Source organism: Hippoglossus stenolepis, chromosome 10 (genome assembly GCF_022539355.2).
Source record: "Hippoglossus stenolepis isolate QCI-W04-F060 chromosome 10, HSTE1.2, whole genome shotgun sequence".
NCBI classification, from domain to species: Eukaryota; Metazoa; Chordata; class Actinopteri; order Pleuronectiformes; family Pleuronectidae; genus Hippoglossus; species Hippoglossus stenolepis.
This window is the reverse complement of record NC_061492.1, coordinates 16,444,283-16,465,543: the sequence shown is the minus strand read 5'-3', so window position 1 is coordinate 16,465,543 and position 21,261 is coordinate 16,444,283. Positions and strand designations below refer to the sequence as shown.

The 21,261-nt window shown below is 41.7% G+C and overlaps 1 protein-coding gene across 2 annotated transcripts; it reads right to left on the bottom strand.

Moving 5' to 3' along the window:
• Positions 1-1,743: 1,743 nt before the first annotated feature.
• LOC118116909 (glutamate-rich protein 1) lies at positions 1,744-10,296 on the bottom strand. Of its 2 annotated transcripts, none has more exons than XM_035168887.1 (6): positions 9,973-10,296; positions 8,809-8,949; positions 8,498-8,644; positions 4,654-5,037; positions 3,392-3,589; positions 1,744-2,002 (listed from the first exon to the last, which is right to left on the bottom strand). In XM_035168887.1, exons 1-6 carry the CDS (start codon positions 9,989-9,991, stop codon positions 1,902-1,904), a joined length of 990 nt encoding a protein of 329 aa, XP_035024778.1. In that variant the 5' UTR covers positions 9,992-10,296; the 3' UTR covers positions 1,744-1,901. The 2 variants fall into 2 exon arrangements, with proteins under 2 accessions (XP_035024778.1, XP_035024779.1); XM_035168888.1 differs by lacking the exon at positions 9,973-10,296 and adding an exon at positions 9,585-9,800.
• Between the last annotated feature and the right edge of the window lie 10,965 nt (positions 10,297-21,261).

The window sequence follows — 21,261 nt, the reverse complement described above, 5'->3', positions numbered from 1 at the left end:
ATCAGACAGTTTCAAATGTTGACCTCTGGGTGGCACTATATAAGTCAAACTTCCAGCAACGGAAACGATCCGTCAACCCAACATAGTGGAACTGCGGATTCATTCATTCTCCCCTTTAACATTGTCACATTGTCTATCACATGTCATTCGATACAATGACTTTATAAATATCACACACTGTAGCTGCTTTAAATGATAACCAAGGTTATTAGAATCCATTCTTGTGAAGCCATGCATATCTGTACCAAATGTAATGGCAATCTTACACATAGTATACAATAGTTATTGAGACATTTCCCTAAAACCTAAGATGTGAACTTTGTGGTGACCCTGTGGTTTTAAAGCCCTGTCTGGGAACCAGGAACGTTTTAAATGTTGTGCTAATCCATCCGGTAGAACTTCAGGTATTTCACTAGATGTGTGAAAAATTTCAGCTACAAGTAACAATAAAGTAAACGTCAAAGGATTACACGGTAGCCGTCTGAATTCATGCTCTGGTCATCGTCGATTTTCGTACCAAATTTCATGGCAATCGGTTTAATGATTATTGAGATATTTCAAATCAAAGTGATACTGCTGCCCAGGGAGCCAGCCTAGCATGGCTAGGACAGAGACAATGAAAATAACAATCCATGGACTTTATATTAAGCTACATAAGCGTGAGAGGTAATGTGGTCGGTACCCAGATGGTCTCCTCTGGCTAATGTTGGCAGAATGAGCCCATGAACTTCCATCAGACACAGCACCTGGTGCGTCCACCCATGAATGGAGGCCACAGACGGCTGCGATCATGCCAGTTGTTCACCACTATAGCCCTTCCCACGCACTCTTTGAGCCTGGGTGTTTCTGTGTTCGCTGTAATCTGCCTGGTGCATCCCAGGTCTTGAAAGACAACAGCTCCTCTGAACCTGGTACGTGGCCTTCAGCTCCCATACAGGTCGTCACAATGCCACCGTCCAGCCGAGATAATTCTCCGGCCTCTTCCTGAACCCAGCCCCTGGCATTGAGGGATGGTTGAACGTATTAGAATAGATTACCTGAGCTGTAGACGGGGATAGCGATGCCGAAGGTTAAGCTACAGACTCCATGGGTGGTACTGGATCCCAAGGTCCAGCAACAACATACTGCGCTGCTATATCGAGCGTAGAGTTAGATAACAGCAACGGGGGAATAAAGCAACAGGACAAGTTATTGTTCTTACTCATTCAGCCTTGTAACGACTGTCTGCTGAGTGACCATTACCATCATCACTGTTGCTTCACTGAGGTAATTAATCTAGAGCCGATATACTGTCGGTAGAACAACAAATGTGAAGAGGCACATGGAACAGCAACAAGGTCAGATATCGATCTGTGGGGTGTGAACTGGAGATAATTGAGGGGCTATTAGGTTAACTGGCTGGGTTTAAATGTCATAACATCTGCGAACAACACTGCACCTTCGTCGGAGCTGACATTTACTCCTCCGGCAATTAGAGGGTTCGAGTCTGATGTAAATACCAAATAAATGTTTGATGAACTTAAACTACAAGAAGAGCAACTCTTACAAACCCAGAGAAGACAGAAACAGCTCGGCTGATGACAACAACTTCAGGCTCTCTCGTGGTGGGCGGACGAGCTAACAAAGCAATTTCCCTGCGGGGATCAATAAAGTTTTTATGACTCTGGGAGGAATCTCAAAGCTCAGGATTAACTGGCCTCATGTTCTTTTACAATATCAGGCATGATAGCGGATTACACAAAGGAAAAACAAGCAGAAATGTTTTATTGTAAAAAATATTTTATACAGCGTCTTAAGCTTGACATTTTGCAACGCACGAAATGAGAAGAAAGTTTCAAGATGTAGCGATAGAAGTATCCTAATCCTTCAGTGGCGTCTCTGTTTCAGTGTGACTGACAGTCTCATGGGTGCGTGGTAGATAGTCCCGTCGTCTTGCCGCCCCGCATGGGAAGGATATCTGTGATCCAGTATTGGAACAGTGAAGCGACGGCAGCGTATTCTTCTAAAACACAGAGACACAGAGAGACACATTTCAGTCACAGCTCAAGACTCCTGACAACAACGATACCACGGGAACCGTCAGAGACTTCATTTGCTGTTGCACTTTGAGCTAAAGAAATCAAAATCACCTCTCAGCGTGCAGACATTCAAACTGACACCTCGGTCTCCAGCCAAAGACAGAAAATCTGAATTAAATGTAATCTGAGCAGAACATAAAAAGGACGCTGTAAAAGCCGGTGTTGTTCATGATAGGATCTCCGGGGTGCAGTGAAATCTATTTAAAGGAAATGTGCTTCAGAAGTGCTCCTGCAGTCGATTGATTGCCACTGCAAGGGTAGATAGAGCGATGAACTCACTTGAAGGACTTTTCAAAACCCGCAGGAAAGGCTCCTGCATGGAGGAGGATGTGGGATTAATTAAAATGCTGATTTAACAAAGTGGATGCTCACCAAAGTTATCGAATATTACTCCACCTCAAATATATCAGGAACTTAACCTTCGCGAACCACAAAGATTCATTCATTCACAATGAATTCTTTGACAAGTTTTGACAGTTTGCATTTTGTCGCCCTGATACAATCTGCCTGCAGAGATGCATTTTAAAACAGTGACTTGAAGCATGACTCATACAGTATGAGGTGGGTGGGGGTTTGGAAAGGCTTTCAGCTGAGAATTAGATACATGGAGAGGATACGCACAACTCTTTGGTTTACATGGCGTCATCTTGGCCACAGGGACAGGAAGAGACTAGTAACACTGTGTGACCGACAGTGAGTCTCCTTGCACATGCACACGCACGCACATGCACACACACACACACGGTGTCTGCGCATGACAGCAGCAAAGTCCCTACTGATCCTATTATACAGTCAGCTAGCCAAGCACGCAAATGAGCACATGGGCAGACACAGACACAAACACACACACCCAGGGGACACCGGAGATGTTTTGGCAAAGTGAACAAGTTCAAACACGTTAGTTAATTCATGGCGGAGGTCACCACGAGTGTGAGATGTAATATTATGAACTAAACTGGTTTAAGTGTTGCAAATCAAGGGCAGGTGCGTACAGGTCAATGCAGATGAAGGCAAGTAAGGGCAGGTATACTCATGTGAACAATACGCGTCACTGTGAGAATGAGAGGCAGGCGCTGACAGACAGAGGCAAGTATTAACCTGCAGAGACAGGTCAGTGAGGTGCCTCGGGCAGATCCTGGCAAGAGCAGGCCAGTGCAGACGCATGCGGATAAATGCTTGGAACAAACATGAAGCAGCATCTTATACAAGCAAAGCTCCCATTAGCAGCCGTATCACAGTTTCTCTTATCTCTTGCTCTTCTTGGAAAAAATACAATTTACATTTTTGATGTTTTCCCTGATACCAGCACTGACCTGCGGTCATACTCGAGGTGTTGTGTAGCTCCTGCAGCGCCTTTTCCAGTTTTGCCGTCTCTTTGTGTTGAACAGAAGTCTTGAGGCTATAGAGCTGCTTCAGGACAGAGTTTGGCTCACATCCGCTGGACATGTGGCTCAGAAGGTTGTCCACTGTGCCGGACAGGAGAAGACTCTTGTTGTCTACATGCAATTTGCCTGTAGGAGCACAGAGGAGGATGAGGGGTTAACCAACTCATAAACAAGAACTATTTCAAAGCAACACCACATTTCTCTACCTTAAAACAGCAGCTTAAAAATGTGTTTGATGGTTCACTGACTAAGGCAGAATAGTGCTGCTTTCATTTTCACTCCTCACCCTGAGCATCTGTTCTTGTTCTATGTAGCTTTAGTGAGTACAAACTCTTGTGAGAAGTTTAAAACTGACAGAGAATCGCTGCTGAAATTGCCAGAATCAGACTCCTAAAGTCTAAGAGTAATGCTGAACTGTAGATCAGATAAAATGACTTATAGGTCAAATCAAAATCTTTATCTCCAATATTTAGTGAGGAAACTTTAAAAATATGAAGAATTCTAAACAGAGTTTGGTGTATTTGTTAAAGTGGCAGCTCTTCTGGTTTAGGAAGCTGGGGAGCATGGGTAAAATCCAGAGTCAACACACAGGGCTTTGTTTTATTTCTTCACAAAAACAACATTGTGCCCCACAGAATGAATGACCACGTGTGGCTGCAGAGGGCGCTGCTGCTCAGTAAAAGCTACATAGTGTTGCTTTAAAATGAATTTGAATAGATCAATCAAAACAGTTGTTGATGATCACCGGCCGAATCTCACTGCAATTCTGATTGGATTTTGATGCTATGTTTTAACTTCTTTTCTGTTAATCCATGCACTCTCACGTATTTTCCAAATAACCACAGATGTGCTGTGGCAAAGGTGCAAAACATTCTGGTCACTGGTTTTGATTAATGTGCTTTCAGCAGCATTTAATTAAGCGTTCCTGGATTACATCTTTGCATTGCACCAGCTTTGTTCATTATAACTTCCAAAGTGGGTGAAAGTTTTAAAGGTTTTAACGGCAGGGTGTTGAAAGTTTTAAAAGTTTTAACGGCAGGGTGTTGAAAGTTTTAAAAGTTTTAACCGCAGGGTGTTAACTTTCTAAATATTAACAGTCAATGAGGAATGTTTCAGCTCTGGCTTTAACAGTGACTAGAAGATTTAGTTCAGAGGTAACATAGGTGAAACAGCCTCTGCTCAGTACTTACGATCTGACAAATAGATTTCCAGTGTTGTCCTGAGGAAGTCTGACACCTCAGCAGCTCTCCTCTCAATATCACTATCCTCCTCTTCCTCCTCCTTTCCCCCATCTTTTTGGTACGTAAACTCCAGGGCAGCAGCTCGGGGCGTCACACCCATGGAGAGCAGCTTCTCTTTGTGCCGTTTCTTCTTCAGCTTCCGCTTCTTGTTCCTGCTGATGTGCTCTCCTCCCTCAACCGCAGCCACAGTTTGCCTCTGGCCTGGAGCTGCACCATCTTGCCCAGAGTCTTGATGAGGAGCTGGTTTCCTTTTCTTCCTTTTCCTTTTTCTTTTGTGTTCTTCTTGCTCCGTATCCTGGTCTTGTTCCTCATTGCTCTCATGGACGCTCTCTTCTGTGGGCAACAAGATCCAAAGCTCTTGGTTAGAATTCAGTACACTCTTCACATGCAACTCTACTCTTGAGGGTCCGGAATCAGATCAGGAAAAATGGCAGATTCTTAGATTAACATATAAGGAAGTGATTTATCTTGGCCATAAGGGCGTTCAGGGACAGCAGGTTCCATCCAGTTAATCAATGCAACAGCTGATGCCATCAAATAGATGCTTTGTCTTTTTCACTGGTGTTTTGTTCAACTCATTATTATTATCAACACTATTCTAATATGGATTAAGAAGATATCTGCTTAATCTTGACTTAACATGGAACAAGTCAACTGGCAGTAAATAAAAGTACAGTAAAATCAGAAAACTGTAAATATGATGTTACTTGGTGCCTCTTGACAGAACAGTTGACAGAATCCTGTAGTCAATGTCTTTTTATTGATTTTTTTAATGTAATGATAATTTACTGAATCTACATTTCCCATGCTGCTTTGCAAAATTCCTTTTATTTTGAATCCAGATCTAAATCTGTTGAAAAATCAAGGAGATTGCTAAGATTATGTAACATCTTTGTATAGTGCATAAATGTACACACAAAATTACCACATTCCACTTACCCCATGGAAATCATCACTGCTGCTACTGCAGTAATGTTAGAACTTTTATCACTGCATAGGCCTATTTCTTTAGACTTAACCAGGAATGAATTTAACTGGGATGTGAGTCCATGCAGAAACAGGGCTCTTGTTAGACGAGCAGCTCCCTCTCTGCCTCGTCACACCTCCCTTCTCCTTAACAACTCTTGAGTCATTGTGGGGTCAGAGAAAGCAGCACCCCATCGAATTCTTAACCACTCAGCCATTCACTACAGTGAGCAGCAGCATCTCACTGGTTAGCAACTTGGACATAATGCAGCTGAAGAAGTGGCAGTGCATAACCACAAGAAAAACAAGGTTGAAAAAAGGAGTTTCAGCTCAGTCTAACGAGGTTTGGAGTGATGACAAGATTAAACGTCCTGTACAGCAAGAGGTGTCTCTCTGAGTGTAAATTTAGCTAAATCTGAAAGAGAACTCGCTGTCATTTTGTTCCTCTCGTGGTTCAGTCCTGCTACCATCTGCTCAGAAACAGATCCTGAACAGAGCATGAACAAATATGGAGAATTTGATGGATTTCAATGATTTGGTTCTTTAGTGGAAGATTAAAAGTTAAACAGTGTCTAACATCGATAAGTTACTCAGAATAGAAACAGAGAGAAAACTGAATTCACAGTCTCCGTATAATAAACACTAATCATGAACTTTATTCGAAACAACTTCACGCCTGCTTATTCATCTAGTATCCAATCATCCAACCACGTGGCAGCCGTGCGATGCAAAGTAGCACGGACACAGGAAAGGAGCTTCAGTTATTGTTAAAATATCAAAATGAGGATCAAATGGGACCATATCCTGTTTGAGCATTTCTGAAACTGCAGATCTCCTGGGATTTTTATGCACAACAGACTTTTAATTAAGAACGATAAAAATAAAAAACTGTTCTTGACAGTAGATGGAAGCACCTTGTTGATCAGAGCTGTCGGAACAGAATGGCCAGATTGATTGGAGCTGACAGAAAGACTACTGTAACTCAGAAAACCACCACTGTATTTACAACTGTTGTACACACAAGAGCATCTCAGAACAATCGTGTTGAACCTTGAGGTGAATGAGCTACAAAACACGTCAGGCTCCACTCTTGTCAGCCAAGTGTGATGCTGCAGAGGACACAGACTCACCAACACAGGACAGCTAAAGACTGGAAAAACACAACCAACAGAATCTGGATTTGTGTTGAGTAGATGCTAGAGTCCGAATTTGGCATCAGCAGCATGAATCCAAGGTGGTGGTGGTGTAATGGTGTGGGGAATGTTTTCTTGCCACACTTGCATACCAATCACACCATGAATGCCACAATCTGCATCCCTATATGGTCCCAATTTACTATCTTCAAGTGGCTGAAATGGTTTCATGACCACAACGTTTGCTGTTCTTCGGTGACCATGACCACAGTTCCCATATCTGAAGCCTTAAAACTTTTAGAATGTGGCAGAAGATGACCTTTGCAGCATGAATGTGCAGCTGACGCATCTGCAGAAATGATGTGATATTATTATGACAAAATGGAGGCTCAGAGGAAAGTTTTCGACACCTTGTAAAATTGATGCCACAAAGATCTGAGAGCAGAGGGAGGAACTACCCAGCATTATTATGGCGTTCCTAACAAAGTTGTCAGTGAATGAATGAGACGAAAAAATTTGAAAAATGCTTAAAAACAGGCAGTAAATATTCCTTCTCTCTTTGAATAAACAAGATGTGCTTTTCCCTGTTCAGACTGGAACATCAAGCAGGTACAATGACACAGAATCGTCTGAAAAAAGTAGTGGATCAGAGATTTATTTCTAGAAATATTCCTTGAATCAGCATGAGCCCACAACTGCACATAAAGATGGAGCTTTTACATTAGTTTTATTTCCATAGCTTACTATAAAATGTTTTGAGCAAAGACTTCACTGTAAAAACAGCATGAAAATACATCTGGCAAATCAATGCTTTAGATTTGTATTCACGCTTAACACCTTCACCATTACTACATCGCATCAACAAGTTAGTGTTGGACTGTTTCTGTGATATTATATTAATGGCTTTATTGTCAGGAAACCTTTATACAGCCCAACTCAATATAACCTTAAACTGGACTCTGGATCGCACCATCCATCAAGGCTCCCTGCCCACTAAATCAAAAAGGTGTTAAATTAAGCACTGTTCAGCTGCCGAGCACAATTACTCAAACTTCACCTCATAATTTATTCTGGACGCTGGAGTATCTGAGCCAACAAATCTCTTTTATTTCACTGAGGTAAAGCAGAGGCCTGTCAGGTGGATGAAGGACTGCGTCAAGGAAGACGATGATAAGTACAGAGAAACGTGTAATGAGCCAGGGCTTTTATTACAGCCAGAGAATTTCACTGGTTCACAAAGATAAACAGTCTTTAAATGATGCATATCAACTGCCAAGCGCGAGACTCGCTCACCGTATCGAATTGCGAGCCAACTCTGCACATCACAGGTCAAGAATATTTCATCTTGGCTTGAACACCAGCTCTCAATTCAGCCTTAAAGATGGCACCACAGAGGGCTAAGTATCTATTTGCTGGGATATATCGCGCAAACAACACATTTAATAGAGCTTTCAAAGTGGAAAAAAAAAGAAGAAATCACCCGAGCTCAAACGCCATCTGCACTGTGTTCAAATTCTCCGCAGTTCGGGAACACAATTGATTATCACTGTCGGTTTCCGCTAACTAGAGTGGCAGGATAATCAGAACGAGTGACTTCAGTACGGAGAGCCAACCTGGAGAAATCCCATTTACATCTCTCCCAGCTTTATGGTGCATGGCACAAGTCCATAAATGTAGGATTATGGTCGTCTTACCAGCTGGGTCCTTGGCACTGTTCATACTTTCTGGTTGAGAGAGTGTGACCGATTTCTCTGGATGTGTCTTGTAGTCTGCAGGAGGAGGAAGGACAGTGTACACCCGAGCCTGGGGATTGGCTGCACTCGGCGTCTGCCCTGCATCACCTGAGACACATAAAGACAGCTGTTAAAAGCTGATGTTAACAGCTGACAGGTATAGGATAATTCTATATGTATGATGTCCTGGTATGTGAATGTGTCTTTTGGGAAAAGTAAAAAAAAAAGAATGTTTTTCTAAACTTTTGTATGTTGCAAGTTTCTGATCTTACCTGCAGCAGTGTCCTCTTGAGTTGTCTTTCTTGTCACAAAGGTTTTCTTAGCTAGAGCGTCTACAATCCGTGGTGGGCTGGGTTCCTTCTCCAATTTGGGAGCTACAGGAAAAAGCCTCTGCAGGACTTTTGACCGAAATACTAAGTAAGACAGAAACAGACACAAAAAACAGACATAACATTATCATTGGCATTGCAAAGTACCTGACCTCTTGTATGAATTAGAATCTTTACCTTCATGCTCAAATCTGACAGTTTAACAATGCAAGGTGTGCAGTGAGTTTAATCTGCACAGGTTATAAACCCTGATATGAGTAGAACAAAGGATGAAGTCAAAGAAGCAACAACTTCTACCAACAAGTGAGAGAGCTGCTGTTTTATGGATTATGTACATACATGTTTTTTATTTCTGTGTCATGCCAGTACATTAGGGCCATCACTTCTTATTATGAGACACCCCTAATTCCCAAACCCATACATCATCTTCTGGTATAATACACATGAAACATAACACAAACACACAAAGGTTCAACGGGATCACATATCTATAAATTGACTTGATAAAGAGATATATTCTCTCCTCCCCCAGACTTTCAAAATACAATAAGCTAATTTATAAATTTCATACATAAACAGCTAAAAACAATCTTTGCACATCATCCATATCCACAGAATCAAATTGTGTTTATTCTACAAACGATGCAATAACACTAGTTTTCTTCAGTATTTTGACAGATACACTAAGAGTAAAACACTGCACTTTACCACCGACTCACCAAACACCCAATCATTCATCTGAATTGGAAGATTTCTGCAAACTTTTCAAACCACGTATAAGCTTTCAGAAACCAGCAAGTTTGACCGGAACTTACTGTAAAAGAGCTAAATCTAAACCAGCTAAACTAAACTAGAGCTTGTGGTTCAACGTAACCTTCTTAATCAACATCGCAGTGACTTGGTATGGACACAGGAACACGGGGAGGCAGAAATGTTAAGGCAGTCGTAGTTTGACAGTGGAACACGTGCGTTTGTTTACAACTATTACCACTTAACGCGAGACTTAGCCGCCGGTTAGCTACGTTAGCAAGCTGGCAGCAAACCCCTACGCTACAACGTGAGGTTTTTAATTTCCCTGAGGTTGTAGTTGACACTGGCGATGCTCACCTTCTTTCCTATGTGTCATGTCGCTGACAGGAAGCGAAGACGAAGCAAACGCGAGTGGTGCGGGTGGCTAGGCAGCTACAGGTAGCATGCTAGCAGGCTAACCAGCATGCTAACTTTCAAAATGAGCTCGGTACGTGCCGGAGAGGACGCGACATCCCACACGCGCACAGGAAGTCAGAGCTGTGCGACTCGTGTTAAGAAATAACTTGTTAAATTCACTTTAACTACACAAACTAAACTGCAGTAATGCTCGGACTTGTCCAGCTCTGCACCAACGACTACTCACATACAACACAGGGCTGGAAGTGAGGGGGAGAACCTCAAGGCTGGGCCAAATTCCATTCGAATTAATGGCAAAGTAATTTGGACTTGGTTATTTTGAAAATTAGTTGGCTTTAATATCATTGTTTTGTATATTTTCTGGATCAGTCAAATCCATTCTTCAATTCGGCATTCAGATCAGTGCTATTTAATGTAGTATGTAGGATATAACGTGTAATGTTGACATTGATTGACCATTGCTCAGAAGGACTAAAGGAATGATAATTTTAAATCTCTTCCGACTAATTCACTTCTGATATAATAAGTGCAGGCCGAATTAAACCCCGACAGTTCCTCCATCATGATCTGAAGTCAGTTGAGTGATCGTTACTTCCTGTCACAGTGATCAAGGCCAATTTATTTCAAGGCCAATTTAAAATGTGTGATGCATCAGGCTACAGCTCCCCCTGCGTTTGGATCCTGCAACGACAGTGTGTTAAGGGGCGTGCGCACACGGAGCCAGCGGCTGGAAGCGAGATGAGATGAGAATATTAAGCAGGCACCTCATGGCTCAGCATCAGCACCGGTCAGAGTTAGGATTTGCGCACCCTCCAAACTTGGCTTGGGACCCCAGCATGTGAACGGGCTTTTTTTGCAGGAGGAGGATCCACCTTAGCATGTCAGCCCTGAAGAAGGTAACTCCCCCCTCTCTCTTTTATTAATCCTTAAGTGCAAATTCAACTACTAAAATGTGACATGAGCAAAGATTCCAACAGTGCATTTCACCACCGAACTGGAAATGGGAAGGTGCATGCAGGAGTGGATAAAATGGGTGTGTTGAAGCAATGTGGCTGCAGGATTTTCCTAGTTCTGCATTGCAAACAGACTTTTGCATTTTCAAAATGGTCAATTAATAATGATTTAAACTATGATAAGCAGCAAAATGAGTGGTTGGTTTCCTCACTGCTGGATACCATAGGTGCAATTTTATTTATCCCAGAGGAAGAGGCTCGGATGAGGAGCATCTCAGGCAGAAAAAAAAGCCTCTTAGCACAAGGTGAACTCCTCCAAAAGGATGTAATGTCAGTGTAGATTTCCCCGGGACTCCTCCTGATGTGCACTGTCATGTAATACTTTATGTTATCATGCCCCGACTGTAGTCTATGTAGGTGGATGGGGCTTATCTGACTTTACAGAGCCTGACCTCAGTGCTGGGCAATCCTGAATGAGTGAAGCTCCTTGAAGCTCAACAAAAGAAGGCATTGGAGGAGTTGTGGTATTTGTAAGAATTAAAAAAAACAACTCCCAAGACCTGTGTTACTGTATGCATTACAGTGAAGAATAAGTAATTGAGCAGCATATGCCCTCTGATTGTTCAAGTAGTGACAGTTGCAGTCATGTAAATGGATGATTATTGCTCCTTTATTGTTGGGGATATTTGCAAAGAGAGGAATGGTTAACTGCTAGTGGTGCAAAACCCTTATCATCACTGTTTTGTACGCTGACACATTGTGTTGTTTGAAATTCAATGCAATTGCAAGCATTCATGTCTCTGCTCCAATAGATTGAGCGACAAACAAAGAAGTTGTATAGGATGCCTGTCTCAGCACCGCAGCCGCATCCAAATACACAGCACTCAGCAGCACACACTGTGAGTGACAAAGTGCTGTCTGCCAGCGCTCACATCATTAGACATCATAATCACAGAGCTGCTAAAAATAGGGGGACTATATTCATTGCAATGCTTCATATTTAGAAGCTCAATGGTGTTATCGCAGCCCACCCCTCGCAAAAGGAAGTTGCTGCTGTATTTGTACCCTACTCAATAATACAAAAAGTTCTTATTTTAGACGGCCGTGGTCGGCCAGTTGTTCTTCAGTATCGTGCAGCTGCTTTGATGAGACTTTGACGCGCACGTTAGGGATTTAAAATAGTGTGCATCATACACAGCATGCAGGCCATACATGGAAACTGCATTTTCTGCCATAGTAGAAAGCAGGTAAAGTGTCTCATGTTCATTCATTATGCAGATGACTAGAAGAGCTGTGGTAGCACAAAGCAGTCAGGGGCAAACGTAATTACTGTAGATCAATGAGAAGGGATTTGACAGTATCTTTGTGTGTGTGTGTGTGTGTGGTGTGTGTGTGTGTGTGTGTGTGTGTGTGTGTGTGTGTGTGTGTGTGTGTGTGTGTGTGTGTGTGTGTGTGTGTGTGTGTGTGTGTGTGTGTGTGTGTGCGCGAATCTGTGCGTGAACTTTTCTTAGGTGTGTGATAATAAGTATTCATAACTGTAGCCTCTCTGTCGCTAACAGACAGGGAACCCGTGGGTGGGCAGGTGGCAGGTGAGAAGTGAATGTCATCTCTAAAAGTCCTTATGAGACTGAAAAATAAATTACTTGTCACTTAGCAGCTTTAGGGGGCCCCACCTTTCACCTCGTCCACATAACCACCTCTGCTAATCAGACTGTCAGTGACGCCCAGGTGATATGAGATGGAGAAAGGGGATTTCTTTAAATAAAAAGATGAGAGCCTGATTCGAAGATTAGAAAACTATGGCATTCAATGCCTCGGACTCTACCAAGGATCCACCATCGCCTCATGAAACACATTTAAGTTGACTAGATTCCCATTTTTATTTTGATCTGCACCAAATGACACACTCTCGTGGATATCAGTCCTCTTAACATGTCTGAGATCAGAAACATATTTCAATATAAAGCAGTTCAAGTGAACAGCAACATAAGGGTTCATGATGACCATAGAGTTTAATTAACATCTTTTTGACACAGTGTCAGTAAGAGAATTTAAAAATCTCACAAAATATTAAGGACAGCACTGTATGAATTGCATTATCGTGTGTGAGTATTAATGAACTAATCAGAGACTGGATATAAAGATGGATAACCAGAAATCCAAAAATGAAGCTGGGATATTTCGGGTATGAACGCTGCCATTTTGCATCGGATCCATTTATTATTCTTTGAGAAATCAATGACAATGTTGACAAATTCCCTGTCTTGCAATGTTGAAGAGAGTGAAAAAACTATTCCTGGAACCAATAAACAAAGGACATAAAATAGATTGGAAACCGACACTATTTGTACTCAGAAGTACTTTGGAATCGAAGATAGCTTGATTCCAATGCTGATGTTACCTTCGCAAGCGAACACGCACACATACAGTACACAGTCATCAATGCGAAGCTTGTGTTGACTTCTTGTACTTGGCAGTGACATGATAAGGCTCTCATAATCTGTTTGAAGATGCATAGTGAACTTGAAACGCTGCATTTATGCGTGTGGTGATGTAGCTTTGGTCCACAGGGGGGAGGAGCAGCAGTTAATGTAGACTTGTCTGACTAAAAGTAAATGTTGAAACATTTAGCAGGCTCTTTTCTCTTTTTTATTCACCCACATACCGTGACGGATGTTTTTCGGCTTTCTCCTATTCTTCTCCTCCTTCTATCTTCTTCTCTGTAGGTCTGCAGTTTTATTCACCTTTTCTGTCTCTCTCTCCATCTTTCTCTGTCTATGTTGCTCTCTTTTTTTGTCCCTGATGAATGCCTCCCCCAACCTCAGCAATAGTTTGGCTTCAGTATATGGATGTAAAGGGAATGGACGGGATGGATGGGACTAAGGTTTATGAATCTAATAATGCATTAGAGCCAAGTTTGTGTATATACTGTACAGTGTGTGTGTGTGTGTGTGTGTGTGTGTGTGTGTGTGTGTGTGTGTGTGTGTGTGTGTGTGTGTGTGTGTGTGTGTGTGTGTGTGTGTGTGTGTGTGTGTGTGTGTCTCAGTGTGCATCAACACTACTCATTTAATCACCTTTGTGCTGCGGTGGGCACAGATCTTGCGGGCATGTGGGTGTCATTGCATTCTCCCTGTGTTACTGTGCAGTAGCTGCAACATCGCCCAACGTCAGATGTGACTCATTACAAGGTCCATTAGCAATTTATTACAGTATCTGTAACCTTTCCTCTCTATTCTAATTGAACAGTCATAAATACAGACGGTTTGATCCGAGTTTGTGATGGCATCATTTGTGATGTTTTTACCCGGCAGCAGCAGCCTCCCGGAGTTTGCACTGCAGAGAGACGTGTCCCTGTGTCTCCTGTCAGAGCTGTGTGCCATTGAAAGTCTTTGACTGGAGACAAAGTGAAATCATCTCATCATTTAAAAGGAAGTATAAAAGTATTTGTCTCCTAAGGTCGACTGTGTTAAAGGAGCAGTGTGTAGGAGTAAGTGGCATACAGCAACTAAATACCCCTCCTCTCACCCCACCCTTCTATAAAAGAATCTACAGTGGCCTTCAGGTAATGTAAAATGTTGAAAGGCCCTCTTTACAGCAAGTGTTTGGTCTGTCCTCTTTTGTCTACTGTAGAAACATGTAGATGCAACCTGTATTAGACTGTATTAGAGGTCTTCATGGGTCCACCCAAACCGTAGGACCCGAGACCCAACCTGGGACCATATGGGTTCAGACCCTCGTTGTATGTTGTCAATCGGGTCAAGGTGGGGTCTCGTTCTCTTACCGTTATGTTGGACTTTGATTTTAAATCCCGAGGGGATTTATTAGCCAAATCAGCAAGAGAGGATCAACAGAAAACTTGGATGTATTAAGGTTTTTATAGGATGAATTTTATGCATCACACACAAGGGAGAATTCTGCTAATGTTACATTAGGTTAGACACAATGTTGGGTTTTGACACCTCGTGAATTCGTGAATTAACGTTAACTTCTTAAAGCAATCAGATGTGAAATCGGTTTGTGTCTCCCGGCCAGGTTAAGGTTGAGTGTTTCTTGGTTCTTCACACTTCTGGGTCCCAGGAGATCCAAGATAGCAGATCTATAGAATCTATATCAACTGATTAGTCATCATCATGTAACAGGAAATCGTTGTGGTCGCTGAACACTCGTCTTTCCATTTATGATAAAATGGATCAATAATCTGGCTTCGGTTCACCTCCTCACGTCTACATCGTCATTTTCCCATCTCCAAAATGTGTGCACACATTCTCCTGTCAAGTTTGTTTTTATGAATCCCAACATTTGCGTGAGAAGTGGTGGAGGCATCTTTCAGACCCTGTTTTGTGCATACGCAACTGTTATAAATGAGGCCCCAGGTGTAAAAAGTGAAGCCAATGTGGAAGTTCCTGAAACCTGTAGAGGTTCTATAGAGGTGTATGAGAAAATCACTTTAGTTCTTCTGTGACTTATAACGTCAGGTAACATTTTCATACGGAGTTAATGGTCTCAATCACTAGTTTCAAGTTTTCCTCAATACACCTTGATGTTCAGTTTTATAAATTATAGTCCCAGTTAGAGTCAAATAGACACCATATGCATTGGGGCTTACTCTGAGGATGACAGCCGGTGTAAGAGATTGGATTAAGCTTTAGAAAAGGACCCAGTGCTGCAATGTGTTAAGGCTGTTGAACATAAATAGCAGTTGTCTCTCTACTAGTATCGCCTGGATGTTTCTGTTCAAGGACTGAATACTTCACACTTCTTTTATTTAGCAGTCAGAAATCAGCGGCTTTGGATACAGAGTGCTGCTGATACCATGATTATAGTGCACTAGTATGTATATGAAAATGTACGACCCTCTATACCACCCGAGCCACAGATTATAAAACTGGACTGCCCAAATCCTTGCTATGAGATTTATGGTATTGATAATGAATTTTAGAGCTAGGGCATGGTAAAAGCAAATGAATTCCCCAATTCAAGGAAACCCTGTACACCCATGAGACACCTGAGACATGTGAGGGGGGTTAAGACGAGCAGAAGATAATCAGTCTTTTCTTTTTTCTGTATTAAAATATGGTGGTTCTATAATGAGGACTAACAGAGCGAAGCTTCCTTATTATCACATTCAAGTTTCGTTGATTGTGTGTAAAGATCTCAACCAAAGAATATAGATCGCCCCCTTGTGGCTGGTTGCAGTATAGTTCATAAACCCTGCCCCCCCTCCATGTTAGTTGATGAGAAATTCAACATTCAGTTAAAAAAACACGTCAGAATATTTTTTGTCAGAGATGGTTTTTGTCATTTTAGTTGGTTTCACGGGCCGCGGCTTCATCACCAGAACACTATTGTTCAGACCCTGCCTCAAGACACTACGTGCGAGATGGCAGTGTTCGTATCCAGGATACTTTGGTTTCATTTCTGGATAATGAGAGGAAGTGGCGATACTTCGTCCATCTTTGTATACAGTCTATGATTGTTTTGTTACATATGTTTATGCAATTAATACTATAATTACCTTCACCAAGGAGGTTATGTTTTCACCCCTGTCCATTTGTTGTTTGTTTTTAGGCAAGATTACACAAAAACGTCTGAACACTTTTCCACGATACTTGGTGAAAGGATGCCGTGTGGGTCAGGGAAGAACCCAAAGTGTGGATTCAGTTTTTTTTTCTTCACTTTCTTGAACATTGGAAGTGTTTTTCAAGATTTTCACCATAGTCCCAGGGAATAATTCATGGATCTTGATTTAAAAAAACAAATTTACACAAAAGACCCATTTAGGGAACTGATATCTATGCAGATTGATTAAATATTAAAGGGATAGTTCACCCAGAAATGAAAATTCAACAATTATCTACTCACCACTATGTCGATGGATGACAACGCACGAGCAGTATGGAGGCATGTTGTGTTTTTTCTGTTGTTTTATTACGTCTGAAGCTTGGGTCACCAGTTATTTAAAGTTGTATTGGATTCCGCTCTAACACTGCTTACACCCTGGTAGATGCATGCATTCTACTGAGTGCCATAGTATTTCATATTTTGTGAAAGTTTTTGATTCTGTTACTGACGTTGCATCAAAAAAAAGATGTTAATCCAGCTCTATGGTCATTCTGAGCCCTTGAGTTTGTTACGTTGCTCATTTCAACTGCATTATATTGAAAGATGCTTCTGATATTTGGTCTCTTAGGGTGCTTTATCCATTATGGCTTTTGCTGGGGTGAGCGGCTCCAGTGCAAACCTTATCTTCTGCTCAATCTGCACAATGGACCAGATAGTGCTCGAGGCAGACAGGAGGAGCTTTGAAATATAGTGGATTGACTCCACTTCCAGATCTCCACTTCCGCTCAGATCTCCATTAGCTCACCAAGAGTTGCTCTCTAGCCCTCAGCAGCAAACGCCAAGATATCCTATTATACACTGCCACTTGTGATAATTGCCTGTACCCAGCAGTAATAGTGTTAGGAGATAGGTGCTAAGGCTCTATGTGTGTGTGGGCTTATGGGACTGCAGGTATTTTCTTTCTGAGCATCCTGAAACATCACTTGGACAAGAGCCGGTCTTGTTGTCCTACAGCCTCGGATCACGTATAGAAACATCCTATGATCCTGATGCACTGGAGCCCGAGACATTGACTACATCTACATGGACACTTATATTCCGACTGTTGACCTTATTCAGAATTAGACATTATTTCAATTTACGTGTTTACATTAGAAGCTATAAGCCATTCATTTTCACATTACATGTTACGGCGCATTGCTTGATTCCGCCAGTTTTAAAACCCCAACCTGAAATGGTTAAATGTGCAATGCTACCCTATATCATTTGGGTGTTTTCCTAATAACTTTGCAAAATCTAGAACTCTCTTTTCCGTTTTGTTTACACCCAGGGCCGGTGTTGTCATGCTCTTGGTGACTATGTCAATTCCAAAATAATTTAAAAATCCCAATAGGATGTTATATTGAGATTAAGACGTATACTTGTCTACAAAGTGTGACTAAGATTAGAATACTCCACATGTATTAATTCCATAATTGCTTATTCTGAGTGTGACCCATTCAGGTTAAGGTATCAGAAAATGCTGTTTACATGACTGTTTTATTCAGACTATTGTCTTAATCTGATTATAATATCAGAATAATGCTGTCCATGCAAACGCAGTCATTGTCACAGTCATAACTTTGATAACACCCAATTAATTAATGCTTTTGTTGTTGTAAGTTTACTTTTCTGAACATCTGCTTTTGCACAAGTTAAATTATTGAGGATGTTTGCGATCGTAACTCTCCAGTCTTATGAGGCAGACTCCATCAAACAGCCAGAAAAACAATCTCTCAGAGAAATGGACGTTCAGGGGGAGAAGTAATCAGCACTTTAACATATGAGGTTGTTTTTTCCCACAAAGCTGATACAAGGGGAAAAACATGTCTTCATTAACTCAAACAGTGTGTGACTCACCTGGTTGGTTTGATTGTTCACTTCAGCTATGAGAGTGCATTTGGTTGTTTGTCTTTTCCATGGCTGCCTCAGCAGTCTTCAGTGCTCGGGAAAAGAACCACGTGGCTCAATATCTGCTTTGTCCAAGACATGCAACTATATATAACCCCCCCAAATATCCTTGAGCCTTGTTTTTCTGATCATTCTCAGAAACAAAACACGGAAACCTGAACCTCCTGAATAATTCAATGCAGTTATGAATTTCCATGTGATATTGTCTCTGCTTTCTCATTTTTATTTGATGAGCTGATCTAAAATGGGCTAAAGTTGATGCGATAGGGGATCTGTTAAAAGGTCATGTCTTCAAAAGTGACAGGCAGGTTGGTGCAGCATCAGCAGTAATGTGGGAGTTGTACTGGGTCGTTGTGGTAAAAAAGGAGCTGAGTCTCAACCCTCACCTATGGTCACAAGCTGACTGAAGAACGAGATCGCAAATATAAGCGGCTGATATTAATATTTTCCATTGGGTCGCTGGGCTCAGCATTAGAGATAGGGTGGGGAGTTCAGACATGCAGTGGGAGCTCGGAGTAGAACTGCTGCTCCTTCATGTTATAAGGAGACATGGTTCAGCCATCTAGCCAGGATCATCCTGACAGGATGCCTCTCCATGGAGGCCTTGATTTGGAGGTTTACCGTGCACACCCAACCAGAAGAAGAGCCCGGAGTAGACCCAGTTTTCAATGGAGGGACTACATATGCCATTTGGCCTGAGAATCCCTCAAGATCAGATGTCATGAGAATTATAGATGGAACAGGGCAATAAGATGGAGAGTTGAGAATGACTGGAAAAATCTACTTTCTCTATACCTTCAGCTCTATTCAGTAGAGTGTAATTCAGCAGAGTGCAATGATATCTGCACCGAATCCTTTTTCTTTCAGCCTCAGGAATATAAAAGGACAGCAACCAGTCCTGTTGTAGGAGCGTGATGGCAAACTACTACAACATTGCCAAATGGAGCCTTTTATTAAGTCACCGACTCAATGGGGTTTGAAGAGTCATTCACAAGATTGGGTTATTGAGGTTATTTATTTGGATTCTCATTGAGGATCAATTTGATTTCCTCTGATGCATCTTCAGTGGCGGCAACAAATAAACACAAAACTGTCAGATTGAACTGCTGATTTATGTGGGTTATAATTAACTAGGTTTTGATATAATGAAGAAGATGTTTGTCAGGTATATTTGTAACAAAATCAGCCTGGCCATAACATGTGGTTTGAATGACGCTACCTATTCAAATGTGTGTACAATACGAGAAAGAAAATCTGTACAAATACCCAAAATACCACACCAGGATCTCGGCTGTTTTGTATTTCCACTCGTCCCAGTTACATGTGTCCATGGGATTGTCCTCGTGTGTCTTGTAAATCTGTCTCGATAAAACACGGTGACATAAATCCTCTCTTGTGCTCATCCCAAGATGAGCTTAAAAAGACAAACGGATGCCTGAGCGCGTTTTCCTATGTGAAATTAGGCGCTGTGCATCCGGACTCCAATCCTTTTAAAGCGTAAATGAGAGGCAAGTGACAGCTGCGTGTGTCTGAAACACTGAAGAGTGTCGCTGACAGTTCATTTTTCCACACTCCTCCAGTACGACTCCTCTGCCTGCCAGCCAGCTACCCAGCATAAATTAGAACTGTACATCATGCAGCTGTTTGAGTCATTACAAAGCAATCATTGTGTCTCTAATCTCCGCAGAGCCATCTTTTTCTTTCTTTGACTCAACTTTCTTTAACACTTCTTTTTGAATGGATGCAGGGAGATATAGATAGATTAATCTGATATGACACATGCACGCATGTTGTGATATATAATTACATAGTAAACTGTACAGCAACATGGCTCAGGCTAAGATATATAAAGTGTATAATAAGTACAATATACAATAAAATACACAGTACTAATAGTAATCATTTCTGAGTAGCATTTTCTAGAATGCAGACAATACTGTCACCTCTATGTAATTACATCATGTTAGGTGAAAGGGATCTATTGGCAGAAATTGAATATAAAGTAATCCTAGTGAAATTTGCACAAGTGTGTTTCATCTAAATTGTAAGAATTGTTTTTTTCTTTACCCTAGAACAGGCCCTTTTATATTAAAATACTTTATATTTACCTTGGGTGCGGGTCCTCCCTTACGGAAGCCGCCATGTTTTTTATACTAGCCCAGACTGGACAAACTAAACACCTTTCTAGTTTTTATGCCAACTGAAGGTTACCACAGGTTCTCTTTCATGTTTGGAAGGGGAGTGTGAGGTGAGGGGTATTCAGCTGCGACATTAAACTTCACACGCTGAACCTTTAAATGTAACGACACATTCTTTCCACAATTCCTGATAGGGATCTAAAAATATGCTATAATGACCCGGCCCCTGCTTCCCGTCTCCCCATCCTTACAGCTCCCCTGCAGTTGTGGAGCCTTTTCCATCTACTGAGCTCCATACACAAATGGACAGGATAGGTTTCTTATGTTTTTGACATCACAAACCTGGCCCTGAATCAGTTTTTTTTTTTTCAGACTGGCATTTCTTTACAGCATTGTTAAGGTGGAAATACTGAGCCATGATGCTAACTTCCACTCAGAATCTTTTATCATATAAAAGACACAAGGGGGACATGGGCATGTTCGGACGTCTACCAATCTGCCCATGTAGCCTACATGCATTTAGGCTGAAATGTTGATGTAATAGTAGTGTAAATAGTAAAGCAGTTTTGTCATCTATAAATGATTGACCATAGTCTTCAATGACTTAATCCTCATAAACGGGTGTC